We start from the raw sequence: 25,815 nt of genomic DNA, 5'->3' as shown, positions 1-25,815 counted from the left end.
CTTGCCCTATGAAAATATGAAAAACCAAATGCAAAACTAAAGCCAGCAGCTCGTTATATAAATGGTGTACAGCTTTTTCAAACCTAGTTCAAGATTAAGCAGGACCCCAAATGCCCCATACATGATCTAATAATTGCTGACTTGGTCTAGAGAGGGACCCAGTCAGCAACTTTTATTGGCCCATGTAAATCTTCCAATATATATAAAATTTTCTCTCTACTCTTTGTTCTAGTTTAAAACTCTGAACTTTAACCCAGTTGTCCACTATATGAACACAGTAAATTATCCAGTGTGCAACTTTCTCTCACTATTATGCCTTTTAGCATGACTCAAGAACCAATATAATTACAGCCGTCAGGGATAAACCCAAACGGAAGCTGATGCAATGACCAGAAACATGCTGCTGAATAGTGTACTGGAATCCCTTAGTCATAGTAAAACGCACAAACGAGACAAATATATAACATTTTCTCTCTACTCTTTGCCCCAGTTTAAACTCTGAACTTTGGCTGAGTTATCGCCTATATGTACACTAGTTCACTAGTGTATTGGAGTCCCTTTGTTGTCATGACATGCACTGTATTACAAAAGACATTTTATTTCCCAAAACAGAACTTTTGACAGTTGGGTTAAGAATTTTGCCAATACTGTTTGTTGCAGGATCAGTATTCGACAAGATGCAGAGAATCTTGCAATTTGATTGCTTTCTGACAGAACTGTTGTTTGGTGTGAATGTGCCTGGCCCCTGAAATTGATCCCTTTGGCCAATCTAACTCAGATTAGCAGAAACACAAAAAACCATGCCAAGAGACAAACACATTTTATGACCCTCGTTAGGTGACCCTTTGTCCATTTTGACTGGTCGTATCAACCAGCCCACAAATACTCTGGACACACTTCCACCATAGAATCCCATCAATTGGCCCACAAGTTGATTAATACAATTTGTACATCCAGACACAGCTACATGAGGATGTTCCAGATTAAAAGTAGGGGACAAACGGCAGCTGAGTTCTCTATCCCCCACTGTATATATCAAGGAAGAACCCTTTTAAAATACACAGCTCTTCCCTGAAAGGTCTGCCACTAAACACATGGATATTAGTTGTTTGGTCAGGCAGGCTGAAAAATGTAACTCGGCTTGGCTCAATTAAACAGGAATATTTGTTGGCCTATAGACAATCTGACGGTAGTAATAAAACTATGTCGGTAAAGCATGACTGGTTCCTAATGTGCATCACAGATATCCAACCAAACAACAATTGGTCATTTACAACTGCAATTAAAAACACAATCTGCCTTGTTAACACCTAAAATGCAGCATCTTTCCCCACGATTCCAGCATAATTGAGGTCTTTGAGGGGGGTTAAGTCCAATATGTCAAAACACATACAGTGAAAATATTAATCTGGATGTTATCAAAATGGTGGCTACAGGTCTTATTCCTTGGTTATATGATGAAATCTCCATGTAAAAAAAGGAATCATTTGCAGTGTTCAGTTTAAATGTTACCTTAACCCGATCAACTGCTCACAAAAACAACAAAGAATCAAGACACCCTTTATGTCTTTTTTTTAACTATTGTATACATCTTTAATTGCACAAGCAATTTCTATGGCAACTTTTTTCTTTCCAGTCGAGCTTTAGTCATAGAAGGTCCTTGGTTATACACCTGGTTATGCACACATCCACTTCCATTCAGATCCTTTCTATTATATGGACAGTTTAAAGTTGAAATCATATGTGGAAGGTTAGTGCAGCCCCCCTCACCCCAAACCGCAGCAGTGTAGCATTCTCCTGGAGGTTCCCCCCCATTGGAGAAGCAGTTATAGTAACTGTTACTGGCTGTTGGATACAGGGCTACATTGGAATGGTGAGCTCCCACACTAGATTTTAGCTTTGCCAGAGCTATGCGCCGTTAACTGATGGGTAAATATAAGGCCCATCACGTCTTTCCCCAGTTTGTTGGTGTGTGTGCCATGGGCAACACATATAACACAAGTGTGATTATACCTTCTGGTTTGGTCTGTTGGCGCTTTCCTGTTCTGGAAATACTTGTAGGGCTGGTTGTTACTGCCCTTTGCTCTCAACACATACATGTAGGTCATCACGAACCTAAATGAAAGCACCTAAAAATGTGCACTGTTTTAGTTAGACTATAGGGACTAAGACTATATTTGCAGGGCGGGGCACAAAGTGTAAAAATTGGTGCCATCCACAATGTTTTTTGTTAATACTGTTTAATGAATACAGAGGTGACAGCAATAGGCAGTGTTGTATTCATGCAGTGTTCGCCCCAGAAAAAAAAGGTGATGGGTGGGAAATAAAAATTGCATGCCCGCTCCACCACTCCCCAGCCTTATTAGAGCAGTTTTCTGGGGAAGCCAACTGGACTGATAAGCCGATAGGGAAAATAAAGCACATAGTCCTGCAGTGATTGCAGGCTGCACTGGAGCCCTGTAATAACCTCATGTCTCCTGACAAATGGCAAGGACAGGTCTGGCTTGCGTCTGTCAATGCTGTGCTCTGCACCTCATGCAAGATTTTTTCATATAAATAACACATTATGCAGAGTGCAACCAGACCTGAGAAGACATGCACTTTGAAATAAGTGGGGTGTTTTTGTGGCCCTTAGTGCACAAGGTATTAGTAAAGGGCCGCTAATAAGAAAGTTGCCTCTTTATTGACAAGCAGAATGCCATGCTATATTTTAGGCACACTGGAAGGGAAGTAACTAGGGGAAGGCGTCAAAGACAGCCGTCCAGGGCACAATAGGGGTCAGGGAAAGCAAAAACAGACAAATGGGGGTGGTGGTTTGAATGAGTTTTGGTATGCCTTCTGTGATAGCGGGGGGTGTTGTTTAAGCAAAAGCGCAAACAACTGGTGCTGGGGGTGAACCAAGCATTCTGGTGAGGAGTAGAGGAGTGGGAGATGAGTAGGCCAAGTAGTATTGTCTCAAACAAATACTGTTTGGCCCAGCTCTGCTTACTGGTCCTTTCTCATGTTCCAGATCTGAGGGTTGGTGCTATAAATCTGGGTGATTGCCTCGTTTTTGTTGAGCTTTTTATATATATACAATGATGACTCCGAGAAATACTCTGAGTACAAAACAGTCTTGTACGAAGGATCTGTTGAACTTTAGATATACTGTACATACATATCATAGTTTTGTATAAAACAACTTTGTAGGAAAGAACTGATGAACTCAATTGCATAATGTGTTTAGGGCTTCTGCTAGTTCATTATGTAGTTATGACTTCTCATAGAAACTTTCTTTATGATAGCTAGGGGCAGAATGCTAATAGCATTGATAAGATAAGCTCTTGGCTTGTGTTTGTTTTTGCTGGGGACCTGGCAAGTTCTTGATGAGCACATAAGAAGGAAGATATTTAGTTGAAATGGGCTCCAAGTGGTTTTAATAAGGATATGAGCTCATTGTTTATTAGAGCATATAAAAGTGGAGGGTCCCGTTTTGTTGGCTGAGATCTCTCCTGTGGTGCAATCGGGCGTGCTGCCGAGGGTCCTTGTTTTCCCATTTGAGAACTCTCTGTCGACTGAATCGGGATCTCCCAGTCACTTGATATCCTGTTATGTTAACTCAAACGGTGATGTATTCTTAATTATCTTACTAACTTTATTTGTAATAAAGTTTTGTGTCTGTTCATATTCAGTGCATTTTCAGTAATTTTTTTCCCACTTTAAACAGTTACGGTCTTTTTTCCAGACAGAAAAGTGGCATCACATAGTTTGCCTAGAACTCTGTTCCACTTTAGAGGAAAAAAAAGAAGTGCCAGTCTATTCAAATACTTACCGCGCCTCTTTGGGGAGTGTGCCTGTTGTACAATACTTGTGGTAGCTGCTTCATCTCCTTGGAGCCCACAACAATAGAGAGAGAGATTTGTACAAACATCAATGCCTGGAAAGACTCTGTTGGTCGGGACTGTGATTCACTAAATGACATGGGCTAAATATATTGCTTCTATATAAACTGATATCTGTACAGGATGGGAATGATGGAAGCGTCGGAGTACAGGCTGCTCAGTAGTCCAGTTCTACGCTGCGAGAACCAATGTGCCCGGGTGCCGCTTTGCCAGTGCTGTGAGACTTGTGTTCTGATTAGGAAGCATGCCCTAACCAAGAAATGGTTTGTGAGAGCCGGTGAAGCCTCCCAGAGGAAATTCCTCTTTGGAGTAATTAGGAGACTACAGAGTCTGGAATTGCTGCAATACACAGAGAAGGTGCTGCAGCCAACACTGGGCAAAGACTTCACCTATAGCCACTCCCGTATAAACCCCAGCCTTAGGCAAGACTCCAGCACCTTCAGCTCTAACAGAGCTCTAAACAGGCGACTCCTGCTACAATTTATGCTGGAGACTTGGGAATGGCTCAAGCACGCCTCCTACTGGACCAAAGCAAATTACACACTTCTGCTGCTGCAAATGTGCCACCCAAACATAGTGCACAGTGCTGCAAATCTGATTCATGTCCTTATTATCCAGGAGATGCATCCCCATACCAGGAAAGCAGGTAAGAAAGGTCTTCGGTTTCATAATGTGTGAGCCTTGGCACAAAAGTATATGTTGCTTCATCATACCACTAGGTGTCTTTCTTTTTTTGATATTACTATCATATATCTTTTTACTTTATATCTTTTTACACATCGTAGTTTGTGAATTAATGGTTATTTTCACGAGGGCTAGCTGTACCTTGGTAGAAAGGAAGTTGATCACCTTCAGGCACACATATAAACTCACCATTCAGGCACACATATAAACTCACCATTCAGGCACACATATAAACTCGCCATTCAGGCACATATATAAACTCGCCATTCAGGCACATATTTAAACTCATCATTCAGGCACATATTTAAACTTACCATTCAGGCACACATATAAACTCGCCATTCAGGCACATATATAAACTCGCCATTCAGGCACATATTTAAACTCATCATTCAGGCACATATTTAAACTTACCATTCAGGCACACATTTAAACTTACCATTCAGGCACATATATAAACTTACCATTCAGGCATATATATAAACTCAGCATTCAGGCACATATATAAACTCAGCATTTAGGCACACATATAAACGTACCATTCAGGCACACATATAAACTTACCATTCAGGCACATATATAAACTTACCATTCAGGCATATATATAAACTCAGCATTCAGGCACATATATAAACTCACCATTCAGGCACACATATAAACTCACCATTCAGGCACATATTTAAACTTACCATTCAGGCACACATTTAAACTTACCATTCAGGCACATATATAAACTTACCATTCAGGCACACATTTAAACTTACCATTCAGGCACATATATAAACTTACCATTCAGGCATATATATAAACTCAGCATTTAGGCACATATATAAACTCAGCATTTAGGCACACATATAAACGTACCATTCAGGCACACATATAAACTTACCATTCAGGCACATATATAAACTTACCATTCAGGCATATATATAAACTCGCCATTCAGGCACACATATAAACTCAGCATTCAGGCACACATATAAACTTACCATTCAGTCACACATATAAACTCGCCATTCAGGCACATATATAAACTTACCATTCAGGCATAAATATAAACTCATCATTCAGACACATATATAAATTCAACATTCAGGCACATATATAAACTCACCATCCAGGTACATATATAAACTCACCATTCAGGCACATATATAAACTCACCATTCAGGCACATATATAAACTCACCATTCAGGCACACATATAAACTTACCATTCAGTCACATATACACTGTATAAACTCACCATTCAGGCACATATATAAACTTACCATTCAGTCACATATATAAACTCACCATTCAGGCACATATATAAACTCAACATTCAGGCACACATATAAACTTACCATTCAGTCACATATATAAACTTGCCATTCAGGCACATATATAAACTCACCATTCAGGCACATATATAGACTCACCATTCAGGCACATATATAAACTCACCATTCAGGCACATATATAAACTCACCATTCAGGCACATATATAAACTCACTATTCAGGCACATATATAAACTTACCATTGAGGCACATATATAAACTCACCATTCAGGCACATATATAACATTTTGATGTTGTGGATTCTGTCCTTTAAATCCAACGATTAACAATGTAAACAATGACAATAGTATTCCTTCTCCTGGCAGTGACTCCTATTAATTCCAAAAAACAAGATGGAATGCAAGGACTGGATCAAGCTGTGTCCTCAGATGACCCCTCCATCATGATGGTACCTACATCATTTAAGTCAACGTCGGGGGTCAGTATGTACAAAGACTTCATCTGCTGCCTGCCGGTCCATCTGTCCAAGCGCATTCTAGGTATAGTTTTACTTTTTACCTACAGCATCTGTAGCCCACTCAGGCAATGCTTTATTTATATATGTGCTGCTCAATATGTTGGTGCTCTAAAAAAAAAATTAATTAATATTAATAATATTATTAATATTAATAATAATATATATACTGTATGTGTATTGTACAATAGAGATTATCTCTGTGCAGTTATTAACTGTCTGTATATTATGGTCCCACAGGGTTTCTAAATAAGAAGTCTCTCTTCAGTTGCCTGTTTGTATCCCAGCACTGGTGCTACCTGACCAAAGAAACCATGCAGGATCTAGATGCTGAACGATTAGTTCGGAATGAAGCAATGATCCTCCAGGTAGTTATGCCATTGCGTATCGACTAAGAATATATATTGCTGTTTTTATCTGTGCTCCATCTAGTTACAGGTAAGAGATACGTTATCCGGAAATCTGTTATCCAGAAAGCTCCGAATTACGGAAAGGCAGTCTCCTACAGACTCCATTCTATCCAAATAATCCAAATCTTTTTAGATTATTTCCTTTTTCTTTGTAATAATAAAACAGTACCTTGTACATGAACCAGTCTAAGATACAATGTATCCTGATTGGAAGCAAAACCAGGCTATTGGGTTAATTTAATGTTTACATGATTTTCTAATAGGTTATAAGGTATGATGATCCAAAATTATGGAAAGATCCTTTACCCCATGTTTTGAGCATTCTGGATAACAGGCCCTATACCTGTATACATTCATGGCCAGTTAAAGGGGTGGTTTTATTATGTAATAAAATGTCTAATTCTAAACAACTTTTCCATTCATTATTTATAGTTTTATAATAATTTGCCTTTCCAGCTGACCGCATCTAAAAACCAAATGCTCTGTAAGGCTACACATTTATTCTTATTGCTAATTTTTATTTCTCATCTTTCTATTCAGGGCCCTCCTATTCATGCATGTTCCAGTCCCTTGTGCAAATCAATGTATGGTTGCTAGGGGAATTTGGACCCTAGCTACCAGACTGTTTATAATGAAAATTGGAGAACTGCTGAATAAAAAGCTAAATAACTCAAAAACCACAAATAATAAAAAATGAAAACAAACTGCAAAGTGTCTAAGAATATCACATCATACATCATACTAAAAGTTAACTCAAAAGTGAACAACCCCTTTACGGAACACTTTTCCTAGTGAAATATATAAGGACCAGTAGACTCATGACAGAATAATAGTTATTGTACAATTAATACTATTCTGTGCATTTAACGGCAATGTCACATGGGCAGATTTAAAAAGTGCCCACCAAGCAAACCAAACAAACCAAAATGTACAAAACCTTCTTCTTTGGCCCCTAGTGTGATGAGCTACTATAAACATGGGCCACAACACCTAAAACCCATTGCCTTAAGCATTTACATTACAGAATCCCTGGGTTTTGCAGTTTGTCTGTCAGTTAAACTGTGTTCAGCCATTGTTTTTCTATTGTCAACACAAAGCCAACCCAGTCTGTTGTGTTCATGGAGCCAAAAGATGGCCATACATGGGCAGATTCGGGGGAGTCTGATGGTACTATGTTACTAATATCTGGCTGAAAACCAGGCAGATATGGATCAGGCAAGTTTAAAAATCCCAATTGTTTTGATCTAATTGTTTTGCCCATAGGGATCAGCCCAATATTGCCCAAACTAGCGGATCTTTCAATGTATGCCCACCATTAGATAATATGCGTACGTATTCATGAACTACTTCGCAAAACTCCAGAAAAACAAGATGTATTCTAAATATATAATGATTTCAGGGTTGGACTAGCGAGCTAGGGGCCCACCATAAATCCTTAGATAACAAGTCTATTCCCCAAGCTATTTTCCTTTCCCTCTTCACTGACCTTTATTATTCTAGTTGCTTCTATTTACATAATCGCAACTATTCTTCCCTTCTTATAGGTTTGCGTTAGCAGTTGGTTCATTGACACCTCCTCTGAGTTATTTCCCCAGTACCGGGCCGGGTGCCCTAGGCAACCTGGCCGGCTACTTCGCCTTCCCCCAGTGCACGTATATGAATGTGTGCTCACATGCTCTGAAGAGAGCATTCACTTTCTGCCGATCACAGTGACGATGTAAGAGCTACCATGTGGGGGATACAATGGTCTAGGGGAAGGCAGTAGAAGAGTTACGTGTCTTGGGCCCCTTTACCTTTGCGCCCTAGGCACGAGCCCTTCTCTAGTTCAGTCCCTGGATTTACCAGTCCCCTTGTGGGTCATCTCCAGGTCTGGGTGTCAAAATAGGCCCTGCCAAAACCCAAAGAACCCCCCACCAGCCCACTTAATAGTGACTTCTAGCTCCTCTGGCATTAGCCAGTCCAGGCCTGGCCATCTGTCGCAATTTTTTAAACAGCTTTGCCATCTTGTGGTCATTGTGGAGAGTTGCAATTTATATAGGGAAAATACACAAAATACTTTGTACATAGTTTTCTGAATATAAAACTATGTAGAACACACACACACAGATAATTTTAGTTGGTTTTCATGTTCAGCTATCTGTCAACATAATAGGTGGCAACGAGAGAAGAGTAGCATTTGACATGAAATTAATAACCCATTTCACAGGATTGCATCTCCAAATAACTGCCCCCTTAAGAACTGCAACTGGGAACCTAACCAAATAATATTTCATGAACAGGGTACATCCTACAAAGGTGTGAGCGTCTCCTATGCCAAAATTCAAAAGGTTCCAGTCCCAAAAGTTGGCGAGGATGGAAACACCATTAACGCTGTGGAGAAGAAGTTCTACCAAGAAACAAAGGTTGGTTCAGCTAATAAATCTTTGTTCATTTTGTATAGCCCCTAACAAAATTCACCATTCCTTTGCAGAGAGACTAATCATGCCTATAATCAGGGCATTGATGTGCAACTAATCTCACAAACCTTATTTTTTCCAGACCGGAGAGAGCCTAGAAGCAGCTTATATTGATATAGAAACAAACATGGTTCCCTTGGAAGAGAGAAACCTTTTCTGTGGATCATACAATGTTCTCATTCTAACGGGACAGTGAGTAAAATTCCCTGTCATCAAGTTTCATCCAGTGTGAATTACACAGTTAATTTGGATCTTATGATACCTGTAGGTTCCCTTGTTTTGAGGTGCCTAAAGTCATTAATAACTATTCAATTGTGTGCGACATATATATATATTTTTTAATCAAATCTATTTACTTAACCAAAATAATTATACAGTGTGGCTGGGTTTCTATAATTTCTCCACAGAGGAGACCCGCACAGAGTGATCCACTTTGATGGAGGGCGGCTTGTTGCTGTTGGCTCGGTGGACCGCAAAGTGAAACTGTTTGACCTAGTGGAGATGAAGCAAGTACCCCCACTTATTCACGGGCATGCCGGGAGCATCCGAAGCGTCTACCTCTGTGAGGAGAGAGGATTTGTGTTCAGTGGGGGATTTGACCTTAGCATCAGGTAAACAGATACTCATACTGGCACCTTATATAGAGGTTGTAGCCTTGCTAAGAAAATGGTGGTCTGCTAACTAATGATTGCAAAGGGGGCTTGATGCCAACAAATCTACATCTACAGAAATATTTTCCTTATCCCTACTCTGCAGGCAGTGGGACCTGGAGTCGGGAGTGTGTATGAGAATCTTTCATGGCCATATGAAGACAATCATGAGTTTTGACATACAAGAAGATGTGTTGGTTTCTGGAGCTAAAGACTGCCACGTGAAAGGTCAGCCAGACAATTTAAAAAAAAACGTTGTAGCATTAAGCACAAAATGAATATTGTAGCCATGGCAGGGGGGGTTAAATAAAGTGTTTAACACAATCATTAAGTCAATGGTACAAAAATGTAATGAGCCTGTCTGTTTTTTCTATACCAGTCTGGAATATAACAACTGGCAAGTGCTTTCGCACCTTTAAGCATAAAGATCCCGTTCTGTCTGTTAAAATAAAGGACCAGTACGTGGTGAGCGGCTGTGAGAAAGGTCTTGTCAAACTATGGCATATCGATTCAGCTACATTAATCAAGGTACTTTTGTCTTGTTGGCTAAGTATTCAATCTAACACTGCAAGGATGACTCTATCATAGTATTCACAAACCAAGGTCAGCTGTCAGCATGCAGGAAACGCCTCTAGCATTCAAGCTTTTTTCTGTGTCACAGATTCCTTAATATATTCTCTAATCATTTCCCTCCTTGGCTACTGCAGTATCCTCTTAACTGACCTTTCTTGGTGTAATTACCTCCAGTTCAATCCACTGTTCATGTAGTTCCACAACCATTTCAGCATTTAAACTTTTTATTTCATTGGCTGTTGGTTAGCCCCTGAAAACGTGCAACAATATGAATACAGCACTCTCTTTTAAGCAGGATAAGGAGACATTAGGGATCATTTATTATTACCCTGGACAGAAGTGTCTGCCCAATCATGAATTCAGTGTTGGTGAACACAGATGTATCAAGGGTCGAATATCGAGGGTTAATTAACCCTCGATATTCAACTGCCGCAATTGCGCAATTCATTCGATTAAATCCTTCGAATCAAACGGATTTTAATCCATCGATCGAAGGATTATCCTTCAATCATAAAATGCTTAGGAAGCCTATGGGGACCTTCCCCATAGGCTAACATTGGCCTCGGTAGGTTTTAGGTGGCGAACTAGGGGGTCGAAGAAATTTTTAGAGACAGTACTTCGACTATCGAATAGTCGAACGATTTTTAGTTCGAATCGTTTGATTCGAAGTCAAAGGTCGTAGTAGCCAATTCGATGGTCGAAGTAGCCAAAAAAAAAACATTCGAAATTCGAACTATTTTTCCTCTATTCCTTCACTCGAACTTAGTGAATAGGCCCCATTCACTAAGGGGCTCTGTACTTTAAAAATGGAGCATAGAGACCTGTGGTAATTTTCTACCTGCAGGAGCAAAGTGCAAAAATAATACCGCAGTTTTTAGAAGTTTGCCCTGCAGGTAGTAGATGAGTCCTTCCATATTAATAACCAGTTACAATAAATGTGTGAGAAAATGCTATTCACTTTGTGCTGTTTTCTTGGACAAGACTCTGACAGGTCACAACGGCCCAATAAAATGCCTTTCCTTCAACCAATGGCATTTGATATCTGGAAGCGCTGATGGATACGCTATTGCCTGGAGCATGATGGGAAACTTTCAGAAACGCCTTATCACTTTCAGGCATCCAAAGTAAGCTTTGTTCTTAAAATAAAACGAAATCAGGCCCATTTATAATGAGCCAAGAAACACTGTTAAATTCTAAGAAAATATATTCTGTTTAAATTAATACAACAGATGGGTTGTAAAAAATAATATTTTTTATTCTAGGGAGGTGCTGTGTATGGATTTCCTTTACCTCAGAGTAATTACAGGATGTGCTGATGGCAAAATTCGGGTGTTTAATTTCCTGAACGGAGACTGCCTAAGAGTGATGAGGGCTAACAGCCGAGCAGATCCGGTGATGTCATTATGTATAAGAGATAACAGGTAGGATGCAATATTGCATTATGGTATATTTTTTTATTATGATGCAGGGGTGAATTTAGCCCATACAATAAAGTACACAGAGAATTAATAGCATTATGCTAAAAGTCATATCAGTGCCATATACTTTGTCTGTGCGACCTGGTCACATTTCTTGTGGAAGTCAGGGGGTCAGCAATTGGGTGGAGTATGTAAGAGTACTCTGAGAGCACTGTCCTTAGTGTCCTTCTCACCTTGTCAGATAGACTTTATACCACTCAGGTAAAGCCTTTGACATACTGTTCAAAATAAGAACAGTTATATATTATTTGGGTAAAAGTAGGATAATAAAATATACCATCGGCCACAAAATTGTACTTTTGCTCATGTGTAGTGTAAATGGAGCCTTAGGGGACACACAATCCAATATAAATAAAAACTCCTAATGACTTTTTAGTTCCTTTACATGTTACCTTCATGCTTGCCAAACAAAACCTAACAAAAGAAGAATACAAGTCAAACCTTTTGGTGCTTTGCTCGTTGCAGAATGGTGATCAATACGCCAGCCAGTATCATGATTTTCCAGTTTGAAGAGGTTTCGTGGGATTACTCGCAGGCATCTGAAAGAGTCGATGTTCTGAAAGAAAGAGACAAGTTTAAGTCAGCTCCCATGAGGGTCAGGCCGTATAGCTATGTGCGGGCCCAAAGGATGAAGCGGGTGGGATCTAGTCATGTAAAGATGTACCAGAAGGAAGAAGAGGAAAATAGGGAGGGCACCAGCAGTCTGTCCCACCATGCCAGAAGCCTGTCAGCAAAGAATATGAAGAGGGCGCAAGGTAATTATTATGACTACTACTCCATCATAGGATATCATAATAAAACAGGTGAATAACTAAGTACTTGCACACTGATATCACTGATTATCCATCTTCTCACTTTAAAGAACTTCACCTAGAATCTCTTAAGCCAGTAACTTGGCCCGAGTTACGGAATTTCCGGAGAAGCTTTGCCTACATTGATCTGCAGCCCGAGTTTTATAAGAAGTCCCCTTCAGCCAGCAGGCCCCAAACGGCTCCAAGAAGCCCCGAGGCAATCAGCAGGGAGAGCACAGTAACAGAACTAAAAGCAAAGGATGATTCTGGTAAAGCATGAACAATCTTCACTTCTTTATAGAACCAAAACCCTGCCACCCTAGATTACAACCTTGTATATGGTTGCTTATAAGGGTGGCATTAGTTTAGATTTTCTAAGGTCATGAAGATGAAGAGTACAATGTGCAGGAGAGACCTTTAAAGTTTTGGGTTCAGGTCGCCTTAGCACATAGCAAGTTTAAAAATATATGAAAACATGGCCATTTATAGTCACTCTCATATAATGTCATGGATACCCAAGATAGTACATAAGCAATGACTTTGGCATTTTACCCTATCATACCTTCCAGTAACATCTTCTTTGTGCAGCTTTAGGACCAGCCCCATATTCTGGGAACAACTACCTTAAAGGGGTGGTTCACCTTTAAGTTAACTTTTGGTATGTTTTATAGTTTTTGAATTATATGGCTTCTTCTAACTCCTTCCAGCTTTCAAATGGGGGTCACTGACCCAATCTAAAAAACAAATGCTCTGTAAGGCTACACATTTATTGTTATTTCTACTTTTTATTACTAATATTTCTGTTCAGGCCCTCTCCTATTCATATACCAGTATCTTATTCAAATCAATGTGTGGTTGCTAGGGTAATTTGGACCCTAGCAACCAGATTGCTGATGTTGCAAACTGGAGAGTTGCCGAATAAAAAGCTAAATAACTCAAAAAACACAAATAATAAAAAATGAAAACCAGTTGCGAATTGTCTCAGGATATCACGCTCTATCATTCTAAAAGTTAATTTAAAGGTGAACAACCCTTTTAAAGGGATTCTGTCATGATTTTTTTTATCTAGTTTTTATTTCTAAATTACACTGCAAATAATTCACTCTACAATATAAAATTGAATTCCTGAACCAGCAAGTGTATTTTTTTTTAATAATATTGGTGTGTAGACATCTTAGGTCTTTTTGCCTGGCCATGTGCTTTCAGAAAGAGCCAGCACTTTAGGATGGAACTGCTTTCTAGCTGATGGGGGGGAAGGGAGGGGGGTCGTATCACTCCAACTTACAGTACAGCGTGTGTGACTGCAGTTTATTAGAGAACAAATCACATGACTGGGGGCACCTGGGAATCTAACAATAGGTCTGGCCCCATGTCAGATTTCAAAATTAAATATAAAAAAATCTGATGCGTTTTGAAGAAATTTTTTCCCCATGAAAGTATCCCTTTAAGTAGAAAGGATAAAGATATCTGCATTAGATCAAACAAGTTTCACATTTTGTAACTTATTCTGTTGGGTTTTCTTTCATATAGATGCAGAATCTGGATATGGTTCACCTGGGCGCAAGTCTGTCCTCTCTGTAAGTGAGAATGCAACTCTGGAGCGTATAAAAAAACGCGGACCTCACTCTATATTGAACCCTGATCAAATACTTCTTAAAGTCAGCACTTTGCACAATATGCAGAGATTGGATCAGCTTGCATCAAACTGTGAGCACAATGCAATGATACGGGACGCGTGGGGTCCTCAAATGTCCCCACAGGAGCCTCAGAAAAGAGTCTCAAATTCCCAAATAAAGGAAAGGAAGAAAGACATTGCAGTCAATTGTTTGAAACAGATACAATCTTCAGAATTTTCCTCAGAGATAAAAACCACAGTGACTCCATTTGAGATGAGAAAATTGAACCTCAAACTGAAGGAATCCTTACATGGTTCAGAAACCCAGTCGTCTATACCCCCTCCAATTTTAGTACGTCCACAAACCAGCCATCAGTACAGAGAAAAGAAGAAATGCATTGCTGTACACCGGAGGACAGTTTCTGCGGTGGAAGGCAGTGTAAAGCAGATTGGAATGTACACCAGCTATGAGTCCATACAACCTGTGAAAATGATCATGGGGCAACATAAGAGACCGCCTCAGAGAAAGAAAACTTCAGAGAGAGCTGTCACTGTAAATCCCTACAGAGAAAAGAGTGGGTTCCAGCTCCTTACAGTGAAGCAGATGAAAGACTATGAGGTTGAAAAACTGGCTCAGTACCAGACAGCAGAGGTGCATATACAGGCCAATAAAGACCAGGAGAGCAGGAAAGCATGGCTCATGAAAATCAAAGGGAAAAATATTGATGATTTTACCAAAGAAGGGAAAATTGCTGCTCCAGAGCTTGGACCCAATGTTTTTCTTTAATTAAAAGCATTATATTATTATTGTGTATTATATGTGTGTGGATAAGGATTAGGGCTAGTACGGTGCTGCAGAAATGGCTTTATGATCTTGATACAGGTATAGGATCCCTTATCCGGAAACCCGATATCCAGAAAGCTCCGAATTACGGAATGGCTGTCTCCCATAGACTCCATTTTATCCAAATAATCCAAATTTTTAAAAATGATTTCCTTTTTCTCTGTAATAATAAAACAGTAGCTTGTACTTGATCCCAACTAAGATACAATTAATCCTTATCGGAAGCAAAACCAGCCTATTGGGTATATTTCATGTTTAAATAAATTTCTAGTAGACTAAAGGCATGAAGACCCAAATAACGGAAAGATCCATTATCCGGAAAACCCCAGGTCCCGAGCATTCTGGATAACAGGTCCCATACCTGTACTTCCAAACTTGTGGTATTGCTTGATTCCTGACCAAATAAGCCCTAGATTGTACAACCTATTTTTCCTGAAGAATAAGCACCATCACATGGCAAAACGTACTAGAGAAGACAGAGCTGTAATGTCTCCTCTAGTCAGATGCAGTTACATTATTTGCAGGCTGCTTTCAATACATTTACTTCTGTTATCCATTTAAATAATTCAACTCCTGTTAGCCACACGCTGACATGCATAACTTTAGGTTCCCAACTAAGTTAAAAAGATTCTGTCATGATTTTTATGCACTGCAAATAATTCACTCTACCATATAAAATTGAATTCCTGAACTAATAAGTATATTTTTTTTAGTTGTAATATTGGTGTGTATGCACCTCAGGTTATTGTGCCTGGTCTTGTGCTTTCAGAAAGAGCCATCACTTAAAGGAGAAGGAAAGGCTAAAATGAAGTAAGCTTTATCAGAAAGGTCTATATAAATACACCAGTAAACCCTCAAAGTAATGCTGATCTGAGTCCTCTGTCAAAAGAAACACCACATTTCTATCCTTCTATTGTGTACTCATGGGCTTCTGTATCAGACTTCCTGTTTTCAGCTTAATCCTCCAGGGCTAGGGCTTGAGCATGCTCAGTTTGCTCCTCCCTCCTCACATTCCTGCTGTAATCTGAGCTCAGAGCTGTAAGTAAGCAGGGAGAGACTCAGGCAAGAAGTGATGTCACACCAAAGTTATATGGCAGCTTCTATCCTAAACAAAAAGAGACAGTGTCTAGAGCTGTTTACTCAGGTATGGTAAAGCATTCTGCAGAATAAATATAGCATTCTAGCTTGCACTATTGTGGCTAATATGTTGGCAATAAACTCTTGGAGCTTTCCTTCCCCTTTAAGGATGGAACCGCTTTCTGGCAGGCTGTTGTTTATCTTACTCAATGTAACTGAGGAGTCGAGTGGGACATGGATTTTTAGTATTGAGTGCAGTTCTTAGATCTACCAGGAAGCTGGTATCTTGTGTTATGGAGCTGCTATCTGTTTACCTTCCCATTGTTCTGCTGGGGGTGGGGGGGTAAAATCAACTTGCAGTGCAGCAGTAAAGAGTGAATGAAGTTTATCAGAGCACAAATCACATGACTGGGGGAATCTGGGAAACAGACATGCTTTCCCATGAAAGTATCCCTTTAAGCTTAAAAAGATGCTGACTTGCCCCTCTCCAGAATGAAAAAGCAAGTGTATGGGCCACTTGGGACTGACTGGCCAGCCAATATTGGGAAGGTGTCAAAATCCCATCAGTGAGGACCTCATTGGTTAGATGATACAGTCCTCACACAAGTACTTGTAAACCCCCTCTCCCCCCCCCCATTTAGCCCAGCACGCAGGTTGGCAAATTGGGAAGAGATCTTCTTATTTTAGGACCTAACCAAATGAGCAGCTAAAGATCATTCAGTGGAGTCTAAAACCCTACTTTGAAAGAAAATATCCAGACTCACAAGTTGGGGTAAGAAAGGCAAAGAAATAAGATATTACTGTTGATTCATGCTGGACAAAGAATTAAATTGTAATAAACTTGAAGAGTTGGACGGCACTTCTGGAAGGGCTTTATTAAAGCAGTAAGCTGATAATACCTAACGCGTTTCGGGATAGACTCCCTTAATCATAATTACAATTACTACAAAAAAAAACCTTTGTGATGATCATGTATATTTATGGTCTGTCCTTGGGAACAATTGCTTTACTTGAGCATTTTATTGTTCTCCTTAAGTCATGACAAAAATGAACTGGTTCTAGAAGGGGCTACAGCAAAATAGGAATACAAAGGTTACAACAGGAAAGATGTCAGCTTTGGAGAGGAAGGTGAAGAAGATGTTATAGAATTAGAAAGCTTTCTTTAGTTAGTTATTAATAAGAAAGGAGCTATGTGACAAGAAATATGACACAAACTGACACCTGGTATGAAGATATAAAAAAATGTATTTATAAAAACAAGGATCTCAAGTCTGCCAGCTATGGCATTTGGTGATGCTGCATCAACTGATGAGAAGTTTCAGCATGCATTTATGAAAACCCTCTTATTCCCAAAGTTTATGGGGACCCTACACTTGAATACGGGTTTGGCTACATGAAAATATGCAGTTACCAGTAACATGGTCAGGTTTCTGTGTACGTTGAATTTGTTTAAAGAGCCTTACTTTCTGTGTGGTCTTACCAATATAACAACATAAAAATACTATGTGTTTTGTACACTTATTATTTATTTCATAACCCTCCTTCCCAAAATGTGGAAAGTATGGCTACTAGTACCTGACAACTAAAGGGTGTTTGTTAACTAGTTCAGCACCCTGTCTTTATTATTTTAGAATACGGTTACAGTTAGCAAAAGCGAAAGCAAGACATGTTGTTGAAAGGCAAGACTGCAACAGGAGAAAAAGATAGAGACAGAAGGATAAAATGGAGACAGTAGGACAAGATTGAAACAGCAATGCAAAATGAAGACAGCAGGACAAGATGGAGACACGAGGACAAGACTGAAACAGCAATGCAAAATGAAGACAGGACAAGATGGAGAGACTAGGACAAGACACAAGTAAAACAATTTGAATTCAGTAGGGCAAGACTTGAGTAAAGGTGGCCATACATGGGCAGATTTAAGATTCCGATTCCGGTCCTATAAATAGATTCGGCAGTTTAGCTGCCAGTGTATGATGCCCTCTGATGGGCCTACCAAAATATCTGGTCAAAAATCGGCCAGATCTCGATCAGACAGGTTTGATTTTCCCGACCCGATCGAGTACTGCGTCAGCTAGTTGATGCCTCATCCCGTCGGCTGCCCATTTTTGTAATCTGATCATTTGGCTGTAGGGCTGAACGATCGGATTAGCCTGATACTACCCACCTTTTGGTAGGCATATCAGGGGGAAAAATCTGCTCATTTGGAGACCAGTACAAATGAGCGGATCTTATAGTGTATGGCCACCTTAAGACAAGATGGAGAGAACAGGGCAAGATGGTGATAGTACATTAAAATAACAATAAGACAATAAGAAAAAAGAGATAGTAGGGGAAAATGGAGATGGTATATCAAAATGCACAGCAGGGCAAGATGCTGACAATACAATACTGACAACTGTCAAAATCTGAGATCTAGTCCCCAAGCCCAGGCCTTGCCACAAATCCAGGCCTCGGAGTTGTAGTCAAAGAGTGCCTTGAGGGCAGTCCCAGACTGAAATCTGTGGATTCTGGCAAATGGCGAGTCTGCTATAAGATGCCATAGAAACCATAGAAACCAAAGTCACTATTATGTGCAGTATCGATCCTAGAGGGGGGGCGGGCCCTAGTGCGTAACGCGCAGCCGGGCCCCGCCCCCTTCCGTATGGCCGCATTTGTTAGTGGCGCACGGACTGCCGGGGGGCCCTGATGGGTTCCGCCACTGATTATGTGGACTGGTAGAGGGGGGGGGGCTTTTTGGGCCTCTGTGTACTTTACATGCCTGGGGCTCTTTTAAATGCCAGTCCAGATCTGTTTGAGGGTACGACTATATTAAAGGATAAATGAAAAAACTCAAATTTTGTAGGCAATTATGAGTAATAATTTGTTCATTTTACATGGTGCTAAAAATTAATATTATCTTTAAAAATAGCCCCTTTATTAGAGCTCCCTATAGATGTTCTCTGGTCCCTGTCTGTGTTTCATGTAAGGATGGATGTGTCCTATCATCCCTGCCAGAAGCACAGTAGGAGGGGGACAGCCAATCACAGCCCGGCAGTCACACAAGCACAGACAGGCGTCAGTTCCCTATCAGGTCCTGCTAACTGCTGATTGGTTCCTGTCCTACAGTGCAGTGAGCTCACCTAGACAGTGTGGGAATTCAGGGAGCAGGAAGTGGAAGAGAAGGGGGGATTATTAGGGTTTTTGCAGAAATATTAAATAAATCAGCCTGAAAACACTACTTTATTGAGCACAATTCTTCTATAGCGACATGAGTCCAATGCACTGGTACTTTATTATTTTTTACACAAAATGTCTCCTGGGTCCTGTACAGTCTATAGTAGCCCATAGAAGGCTGCTTTACTGAAGCTTTTATTGGTTATATATAATGTCCCTGTGCTCAGTCTGTAAATAAACCGCAGGGACACCAATATGAACCAATGACAGTAGTATTACCTGCATAGCCCATTCGCGACGATTTTCACTGTGCCCTTTACCATTTCTGATTGAAATCAATGTGCATGACATCTCAGAAAGAACAACGCAGAGCGCGCAACTAACAGAGCAGAATCAACGCTGAATTTCCCGCAACCTTTTGTGAGCGCATGCGCGGACGAGGACAGACTTCAGCGAGAACCGGAAGTGTCTGCGTGTCCCGGAAGTGAGCTGGTGAAGATTCCGGAAGAAGTGAGAGGATGCTGCGGCAGGTGAGGGGGGACAGCGCCTGATAGGGGGGTTCTTTGGATGGAGCCCTTTGGGACCAAAGGGTAACTGTAGCTATAAGTAATATGTAAGAATCCATGGATATTTCAATTTCAGTGATGGGCAGCTGTTTCTAAACTACAGCTCCCAGCCTGCTCAGTGCTGTTTCTTGCATACGTTTCTGCTGCTTCAGCCTGTCCCTGCATAAATCAACACTAGGCTATTGTGTGCCTGGGCAGTAACCCCTAGCAACCAGTCACTTGTTTTCCAGCCAGCTGCAGGTAGAATAATGAAGACAAAAACTTGATTGGTTGATATGCCATGTGCAAATTAGCCCAGAGTTGATAAATGATCTCCAGAGTCCTACTGTTGGGCCTAATATAAGCGGGCAGCAGTACTTCACTATTGCAAGATCTGTTTTGCATTTTCGTATATCCTGCTGCGGGACAAAACAACCCCCTTCCCTTCTGGATTTGATGTTCTCCTTGTAATTACAGGACAGCAATGATGAGACAGAAGATGTTTCCCTGTTCGATGCTGAAGATGAAGGAACTAAGGCTGCAAAAAAGAAAAAGATAAGGTGCGTGTGGTGCCCAAAGTGGGGCAAACGTCACCTTGTGGCATAAGGAACACAGGCACAGCAGATACCCTTTATTGTCCTATGTGCAGGCCGGATTTGTGGAGAGGCCACCAAGGCCCAGCCCTAGGGGGGCAGAATTTTAGGGGGCGGCATGCTGCTCAACCGCACCCACATTGGTTGAGAAATACTGGGGATAAGAAGGAAATATGATAGTTTTTAAAATCTCCCATTTCTCCGGTCCCAATGATGACAATTTGAGAGGATAAAAGTGAGGGGACAGGGCAACGAACGACAGGGAGGCCCTCTGTGTAAATCCAGCCCTGCCTATGCGATTGGTTTAGCCTTGCGGTATTGATCAGGACTGTATGGAACATGTCTGTGTGTGTATATATATATATATATATATATATATATATATCAATCATTTTTTTTCCAGACACCCCATTGCTTCATTTTTCCATCTGTTTTTCCGGATGAGCGCAATCTTGGTGTATGTGCTTTCTGGGTTAAGCAGCAGTTTCATTGCCAGCATGGTGACAATAATTTTGCTCTTGTCCTGTGACTTCTGGGTTGTGAAGGTGAGTGCAGAATCTTATTTTCCATATGTATGACCTGTAGCAGTATTTTAGGTATCAATTAGTGGACTCTCTAAGCCCATTGGATCCCCAGATGTTGCTGTACTGCATCACCCAGCATTCTTTAACATGTACTCAAGCATGCTGGTGGTTGTAGTCCAAAAATATCTCATCTCCAAGATTAATAAACTGCATTCATACATATGTACTTAGATTAGCACAGCAGTGCATAGAACAATTTGTACGCCCACACATGATTCGATACTTGTTTGGTCTCATCCTTTGCTCACAGGCTTAAAAACTAATTTTATTAATGACCCTGCAAATCATAACATGTAATATTCACTGTAGTCTGCTAAAACTAAAGAAATGTACAGTAAATATAAATAAATGAAGTAAAGTTACCAACTTAAAGGGATTTTTTTCACGGGAAAATTGTTTTTTTTATAAAATGCATCGGTTTTTCAAAAGAGCAAACAGATTTTTTTTTTACATTTAATTTTAAAATTTGACATGGGGCTAAACGTTGTAAGAATCCCAGATGCCCTCAGTCATGTGATTTGTGCTTTGATAAACTTCAGTCACTCTTTATGGCTGCACTGTAAATTGGAGTGATATCACCCCTCCTCCCCCCCAGCTGGCATTCAACAGAACAATGGGAAGGTAACCGCATAACAGCTTCCTGCCCCGCCTAGTGGTAGATATAGGAAAAGCACTCAATACTAAAAATCCAAGTCTGTCTAACTCGTCACGACTCCATCGGTTACATTGAGTAGAAGAAAAAATAGCATCAGAATCAGAACGCAGTTCCATTGTAAAGTACTGGCTCTTTCTGAAAACACATGGCCAGGCAAAATGCACTGAAATGGCTGCCTACACACTAACATTGCACAATTAAAAAAAAAGAAAAAAAAAAATTAATTTGTGATTAGTTCAAGAATAAAATTTTAAATGGTAGAATTAATTACGTGCAGTGTACACAGTGCAATTTAGTAATAAAAACTGTACCATAGAAATGACTGACTGAATCCCTTTAACATGAATATTTGGAGAATGTTTTCTGGCTGTAATGTGGCATCACTTATTTCCATATGGCCGATACAAAAAGTACCATGACATTATGCTTCCATAAGCAGTAGTAATTCTCTTGATTAAGCACAATTTAGCAAGAAGAGCTCCCTAAGTTTGCTCATAGCCTGTATAGAGAGAAACCATACATCTATACCAGCATAGGAATTCCGCTGATCTAAGCGTTATTCAGCAGGAACAGCCCCTAAATGTCTTCACCGCCTGTACAGAGAGATTCTATAAAACTATGGTAGCATAGGTATTCCCCTGTACTCAGCACAATTCAGCAGGAACAGCCCCTAAATGTATCCATATCCTGTATAGAGAGATACCATACATCTATACCAGTATTGGTATTCCGCTGTACTAAGCACAATTCAGCAGGAACATCCCCTGAATTTACTTATAGCCTGTGCAAAGAGATACCATACATCTATACCAGCATAGGTATTTGATGTAATTATAATTATATCAGCAAAACAATGTCAGTGAAAGTATTTTATATATGTTAAAGTAGATTGACTTTATATTAATGTAAATTTCTGTTTAAATTATTTTTAATGAACTACTCCATTTAAAATGCATAGTTTTGTAATACAGGTATGGGACCTGTTATCCAGAATGCTCGGACCTGGGGTTTTCCAGATAACTGATCATTATTTAAAATTGGAACTATGTGGATAAAATGGAGTCTATCAGAGACAGCCTTTCCTTAATTCAGAGCTTTCTGGATAATGGGTTTCTGGATAACAGATCCCATACCTGTATATATAACTACATGAATGTGTTAAGGTTTAACATTATAAATGGTGATATTGTTGCTTTAAAAACATATATCTGTCAATAATCTTCCTGAAGTTTCTTTCTAGTGTGTTTGTTGTTTCTTAAATCCACTTCGGATCCTGGTACCTTGGGTTGGGCTTCAGGTTATGTTACCTGGAAGTGTTTCTTTTGTGTCCCTGCAGAACATAACAGGAAGGCTGATGGTGGGGCTGAGGTGGTGGAACCAGGTGGATGATGATGGGAAGAGTCACTGGGTGTATGAATCCAGGAAGGTAGGTAACCGGCGGTGGGGGGACAAGGAACCTTTCATTGCTTACCCTGACGTATAACTAAACCCTCACTGGAGGTAAATAAGGACATTGCTTAGCTGTGTAGCAGAGGAATATATGAATGTATCTGATGTACACAGAGCAGCACTATCTTTCTAGGACTGATCTATAAGTATATATGGTAATCATGTTCCTTGTATGTTTCTATGTAAGTTACAATTGTACATTTCCAGGCAGCTCAAGGAAAGAAATCCAGCTCTGAAGCAGAGTCCCGAATCTTCTGGTTAGGGCTCATCACCTGCCCCATCATTTGGGTGATCTTTGCCTTCAGCACACTCTTATCCTTTAACTTGAAATGGCTGGTAAGGTCCAAAGGTTTCAGAATAATAATGTTGATAATTCATTTATAGCCTGCAGTGAGGTGCTGATCTATACCTGGCATACTGTTTGTCTTCACTTTTAAAGTGGACCTGTCGCCCAGACACATGAAATCCAATTTCTATTTTTTATTAAAGCTGTTAAAAATCTCAGCTGGCAATCAAATATTGTCTGCTCTTCTGCTTTGCCTTAGGCATAGAGGCGGGGCAGACAATTACTTTCACTTTCCATTCAGCACTTACTAGATGTCACTGCTCTCCCTACATTACCCTGTTCTCTTCACCATTTAATTGTGTAGCCAGGGCATGGGGATGGACATCGGGTCCTCCATTCTGGTGCACAAACAAGATTCTGAGATGATACAAGACTTGTCTTAATAACAGTGTCCACAAAATGGCTCCTGCCTGCTTACTATAATTATGAATTCCCAGACTGAAAGAAACGATTGTAATTAAAGTTAATTTTGCTTGACTAATGAGATAAAATAGGATTTTGAATAATTTTTTTTTGTCAGGTCCCCTTTAATCTCACTTATTGAGCTGATCGACTCATTTCTTTCCCTAAAAGTGTTTTTTTTTGTTTTGAAGCAGAAGAAGCAGACACAACTGTTTCATTTATGTGTAACCATAGACTCACCAATAGACTAATAATATTCTAGTGTGTAACATTCATTATGCATTTCCAGGATGTATAGCATGACAGTTGTATGCAGCTTTTGTATTTGTGCAAATGAATAACATTTTTTTCCCCACTACAGGCCGTAGTTATCATGGGGGTAACGCTGCAGGGTGCAAATGTGTATGGTTATATTAAGTGTAAAGTTGGCAGTCGCAAGAATCTCACCAGCATTGCTACCAATTACTTTGGGACCCAGTTCCTCAGACAGGTAATTACAGATATAACCATGTTGCTATGTTTTGAGATACTGGTGACTTTGCCTAGGCACTGGGTAATGTATAGGATTGGAGGGTCCTTGGGCTGGTACGGGTTCTCTAAACGTAATATAGCCTGAATCTTTGTTAGGCTTTAGTTCTCCTTTAGACTGATAATGATAAAAGGCAGCATTATTCTAGCCAAGACCTTTGTTAGAGTGTAATAAACAATAGACAAGGTCTTCATACCCATAACTAATATATTTTGATGGGCATTTAGTGATTTTTTTTCTATGTTTTTCCAGACTTTTTCCAGAGAGAACCAAGCAGAATCCTGAACACCTTTCCTACATGGACTTACTTTTATTTTGTTTCCACTGATAATCAGAGACAATTATTTTTTTTTAGCAAAACTCGGATCTTAAACCTTCCTTGAAATCATTTCTGTGCTGCTTTTGCTGATTGCAGTTTGTAAGGTTCATACTGGGGGTTGTTGCTCACACCACTGACACTAACAGAGACCTTGCCATCTTCCTGCTTGGTGATCACTGGGCCAAAATGAAGATACATCAAACTAATCTGCAGCCCTGGCATTAACTCCTTTTCTACTGTTCACATTTTATCTACTAGAAGTGCAACTGCTGTTAAGTCTTTCTTCCTTGGCTACGAGTGTAAATATGTATTTATGGATAAAGGGGATATGCAAATAAAGGCGAGTGGGAAATAAAGAATATTTCCTAATCTTTCCTGTATAACTGTCATTCTTTAATACCATGTAGTCTAATTATCACTCTCTGGGGATCCAGTGTTGTGTGCCCAGAACATTACTTATCTGTATATTTACTTTTCTATATAGGGTTGTGAGGTGTATTGACAGTCTAGTATGAGGGTATAGCTTATTGTGTGCCCGGAACATTTCTCATCTGTAGAGTATGAGGTTATAGCTTAGTACAGAGATCCCTAATCTTTGAGCAACATTCAAATGTAAAAGAGTTGGGGAGCAACACAAGCATGAAGAAAGTTCCTGGTGGTGCCTAATAAGGCCCTGATTGGCTATTTATTATGTGGGTTTGCAGTCTTGAGGCTTTACTTGACTACACCTGGTTTTTATGCAATTAAAACCTGCCTCCAAGTTTGAAATAAAAAAAATAAGAACCTGCTTTGAGGCCACATCCAAGGGGTTGGTGAGCAACATGTTGCTCGTGAGCCACTGGTTGGGGATCATTGGCTTAGTGTGTGCTTAGAATATTCCTTCTCTGTATATTTTTATTTATACATATGGGTAGGAGGTGCCATATTGTTTCCCTTAAACAGTACAGTATGAGGGTATAGCTTATTGTGTGTCCAGAACATT

General features: G+C 40.0%; 2 protein-coding genes across 4 annotated transcripts; both read left to right on the top strand.

Annotated features, from left to right (window-relative positions):
- Window positions 1-1,792: 1,792 nt before the first annotated feature.
- Window positions 1,793-15,303, top strand: fbxw10.L (F-box and WD repeat domain containing 10 L homeolog). Its single transcript, XM_018235455.2, has 14 exons — window positions 1,793-1,873; window positions 3,725-4,527; window positions 6,213-6,386; window positions 6,602-6,729; window positions 9,051-9,173; window positions 9,310-9,419; window positions 9,635-9,838; window positions 9,984-10,105; window positions 10,257-10,405; window positions 11,432-11,574; window positions 11,713-11,871; window positions 12,394-12,683; window positions 12,791-12,988; window positions 14,250-15,303. The coding sequence occupies exons 2-14, from the start codon at window positions 4,005-4,007 to the stop codon at window positions 15,119-15,121; spliced, it is 3,195 nt and encodes a 1,064-aa protein (XP_018090944.1). The 5' UTR covers window positions 1,793-1,873; window positions 3,725-4,004; the 3' UTR covers window positions 15,122-15,303.
- A 4,591-nt stretch (window positions 15,304-19,894) lies between these two features.
- On the top strand, window positions 19,895-25,204 carry tvp23b.L (trans-golgi network vesicle protein 23 homolog B (S. cerevisiae) L homeolog). Of its 3 annotated transcripts, none has more exon segments than NM_001086285.1 (7): window positions 19,895-19,941; window positions 20,434-20,516; window positions 20,953-21,094; window positions 23,125-23,214; window positions 23,445-23,573; window positions 24,347-24,475; window positions 24,767-25,199. In NM_001086285.1, coding segments are annotated over 7 exon segments (618 nt in total). In that variant the 5' UTR covers window positions 19,895-19,929; the 3' UTR covers window positions 24,800-25,199.
- Window positions 25,205-25,815: the final 611 nt, after the last annotated feature.

The sequence above is a fragment of the Xenopus laevis genome, chromosome 9_10L (assembly GCF_017654675.1).
Source record: "Xenopus laevis strain J_2021 chromosome 9_10L, Xenopus_laevis_v10.1, whole genome shotgun sequence".
In the NCBI taxonomy this organism is placed as follows: Eukaryota; Metazoa; Chordata; class Amphibia; order Anura; family Pipidae; genus Xenopus; species Xenopus laevis.
The sequence above is the reverse complement of the archived record's forward strand: the minus strand, read 5'-3'. Positions and strand labels throughout refer to the sequence as shown.

Excerpts from the sequence above, each read along its gene's own strand:
- fbxw10.L (XM_018235455.2), top strand. The coding sequence starts at position 4,005 with ATGGGAATGATGGAAGCGTCGGAGTACAGGCTGCTCAGTAGTCCAGTT. Across the intron at positions 6,387-6,601 it reads TCTGTCCAAGCGCATTCTAG|GGTTTCTAAATAAGAAGTCT; the intron begins GTATAGTTTTAC and ends ATGGTCCCACAG. Across the intron at positions 12,989-14,249 it reads AAAAGCAAAGGATGATTCTG|ATGCAGAATCTGGATATGGT; the intron begins GTAAAGCATGAA and ends TCTTTCATATAG.
- tvp23b.L (XM_018234027.2), top strand. The coding sequence starts at position 20,990 with ATGAGCGCAATCTTGGTGTATGTGCTTTCTGGGTTAAGCAGCAGTTTC. Across the intron at positions 21,095-23,124 it reads GTGACTTCTGGGTTGTGAAG|AACATAACAGGAAGGCTGAT; the intron begins GTGAGTGCAGAA and ends GTGTCCCTGCAG. Across the intron at positions 23,574-24,346 it reads CCTTTAACTTGAAATGGCTG|GCCGTAGTTATCATGGGGGT; the intron begins GTAAGGTCCAAA and ends TCCCCACTACAG.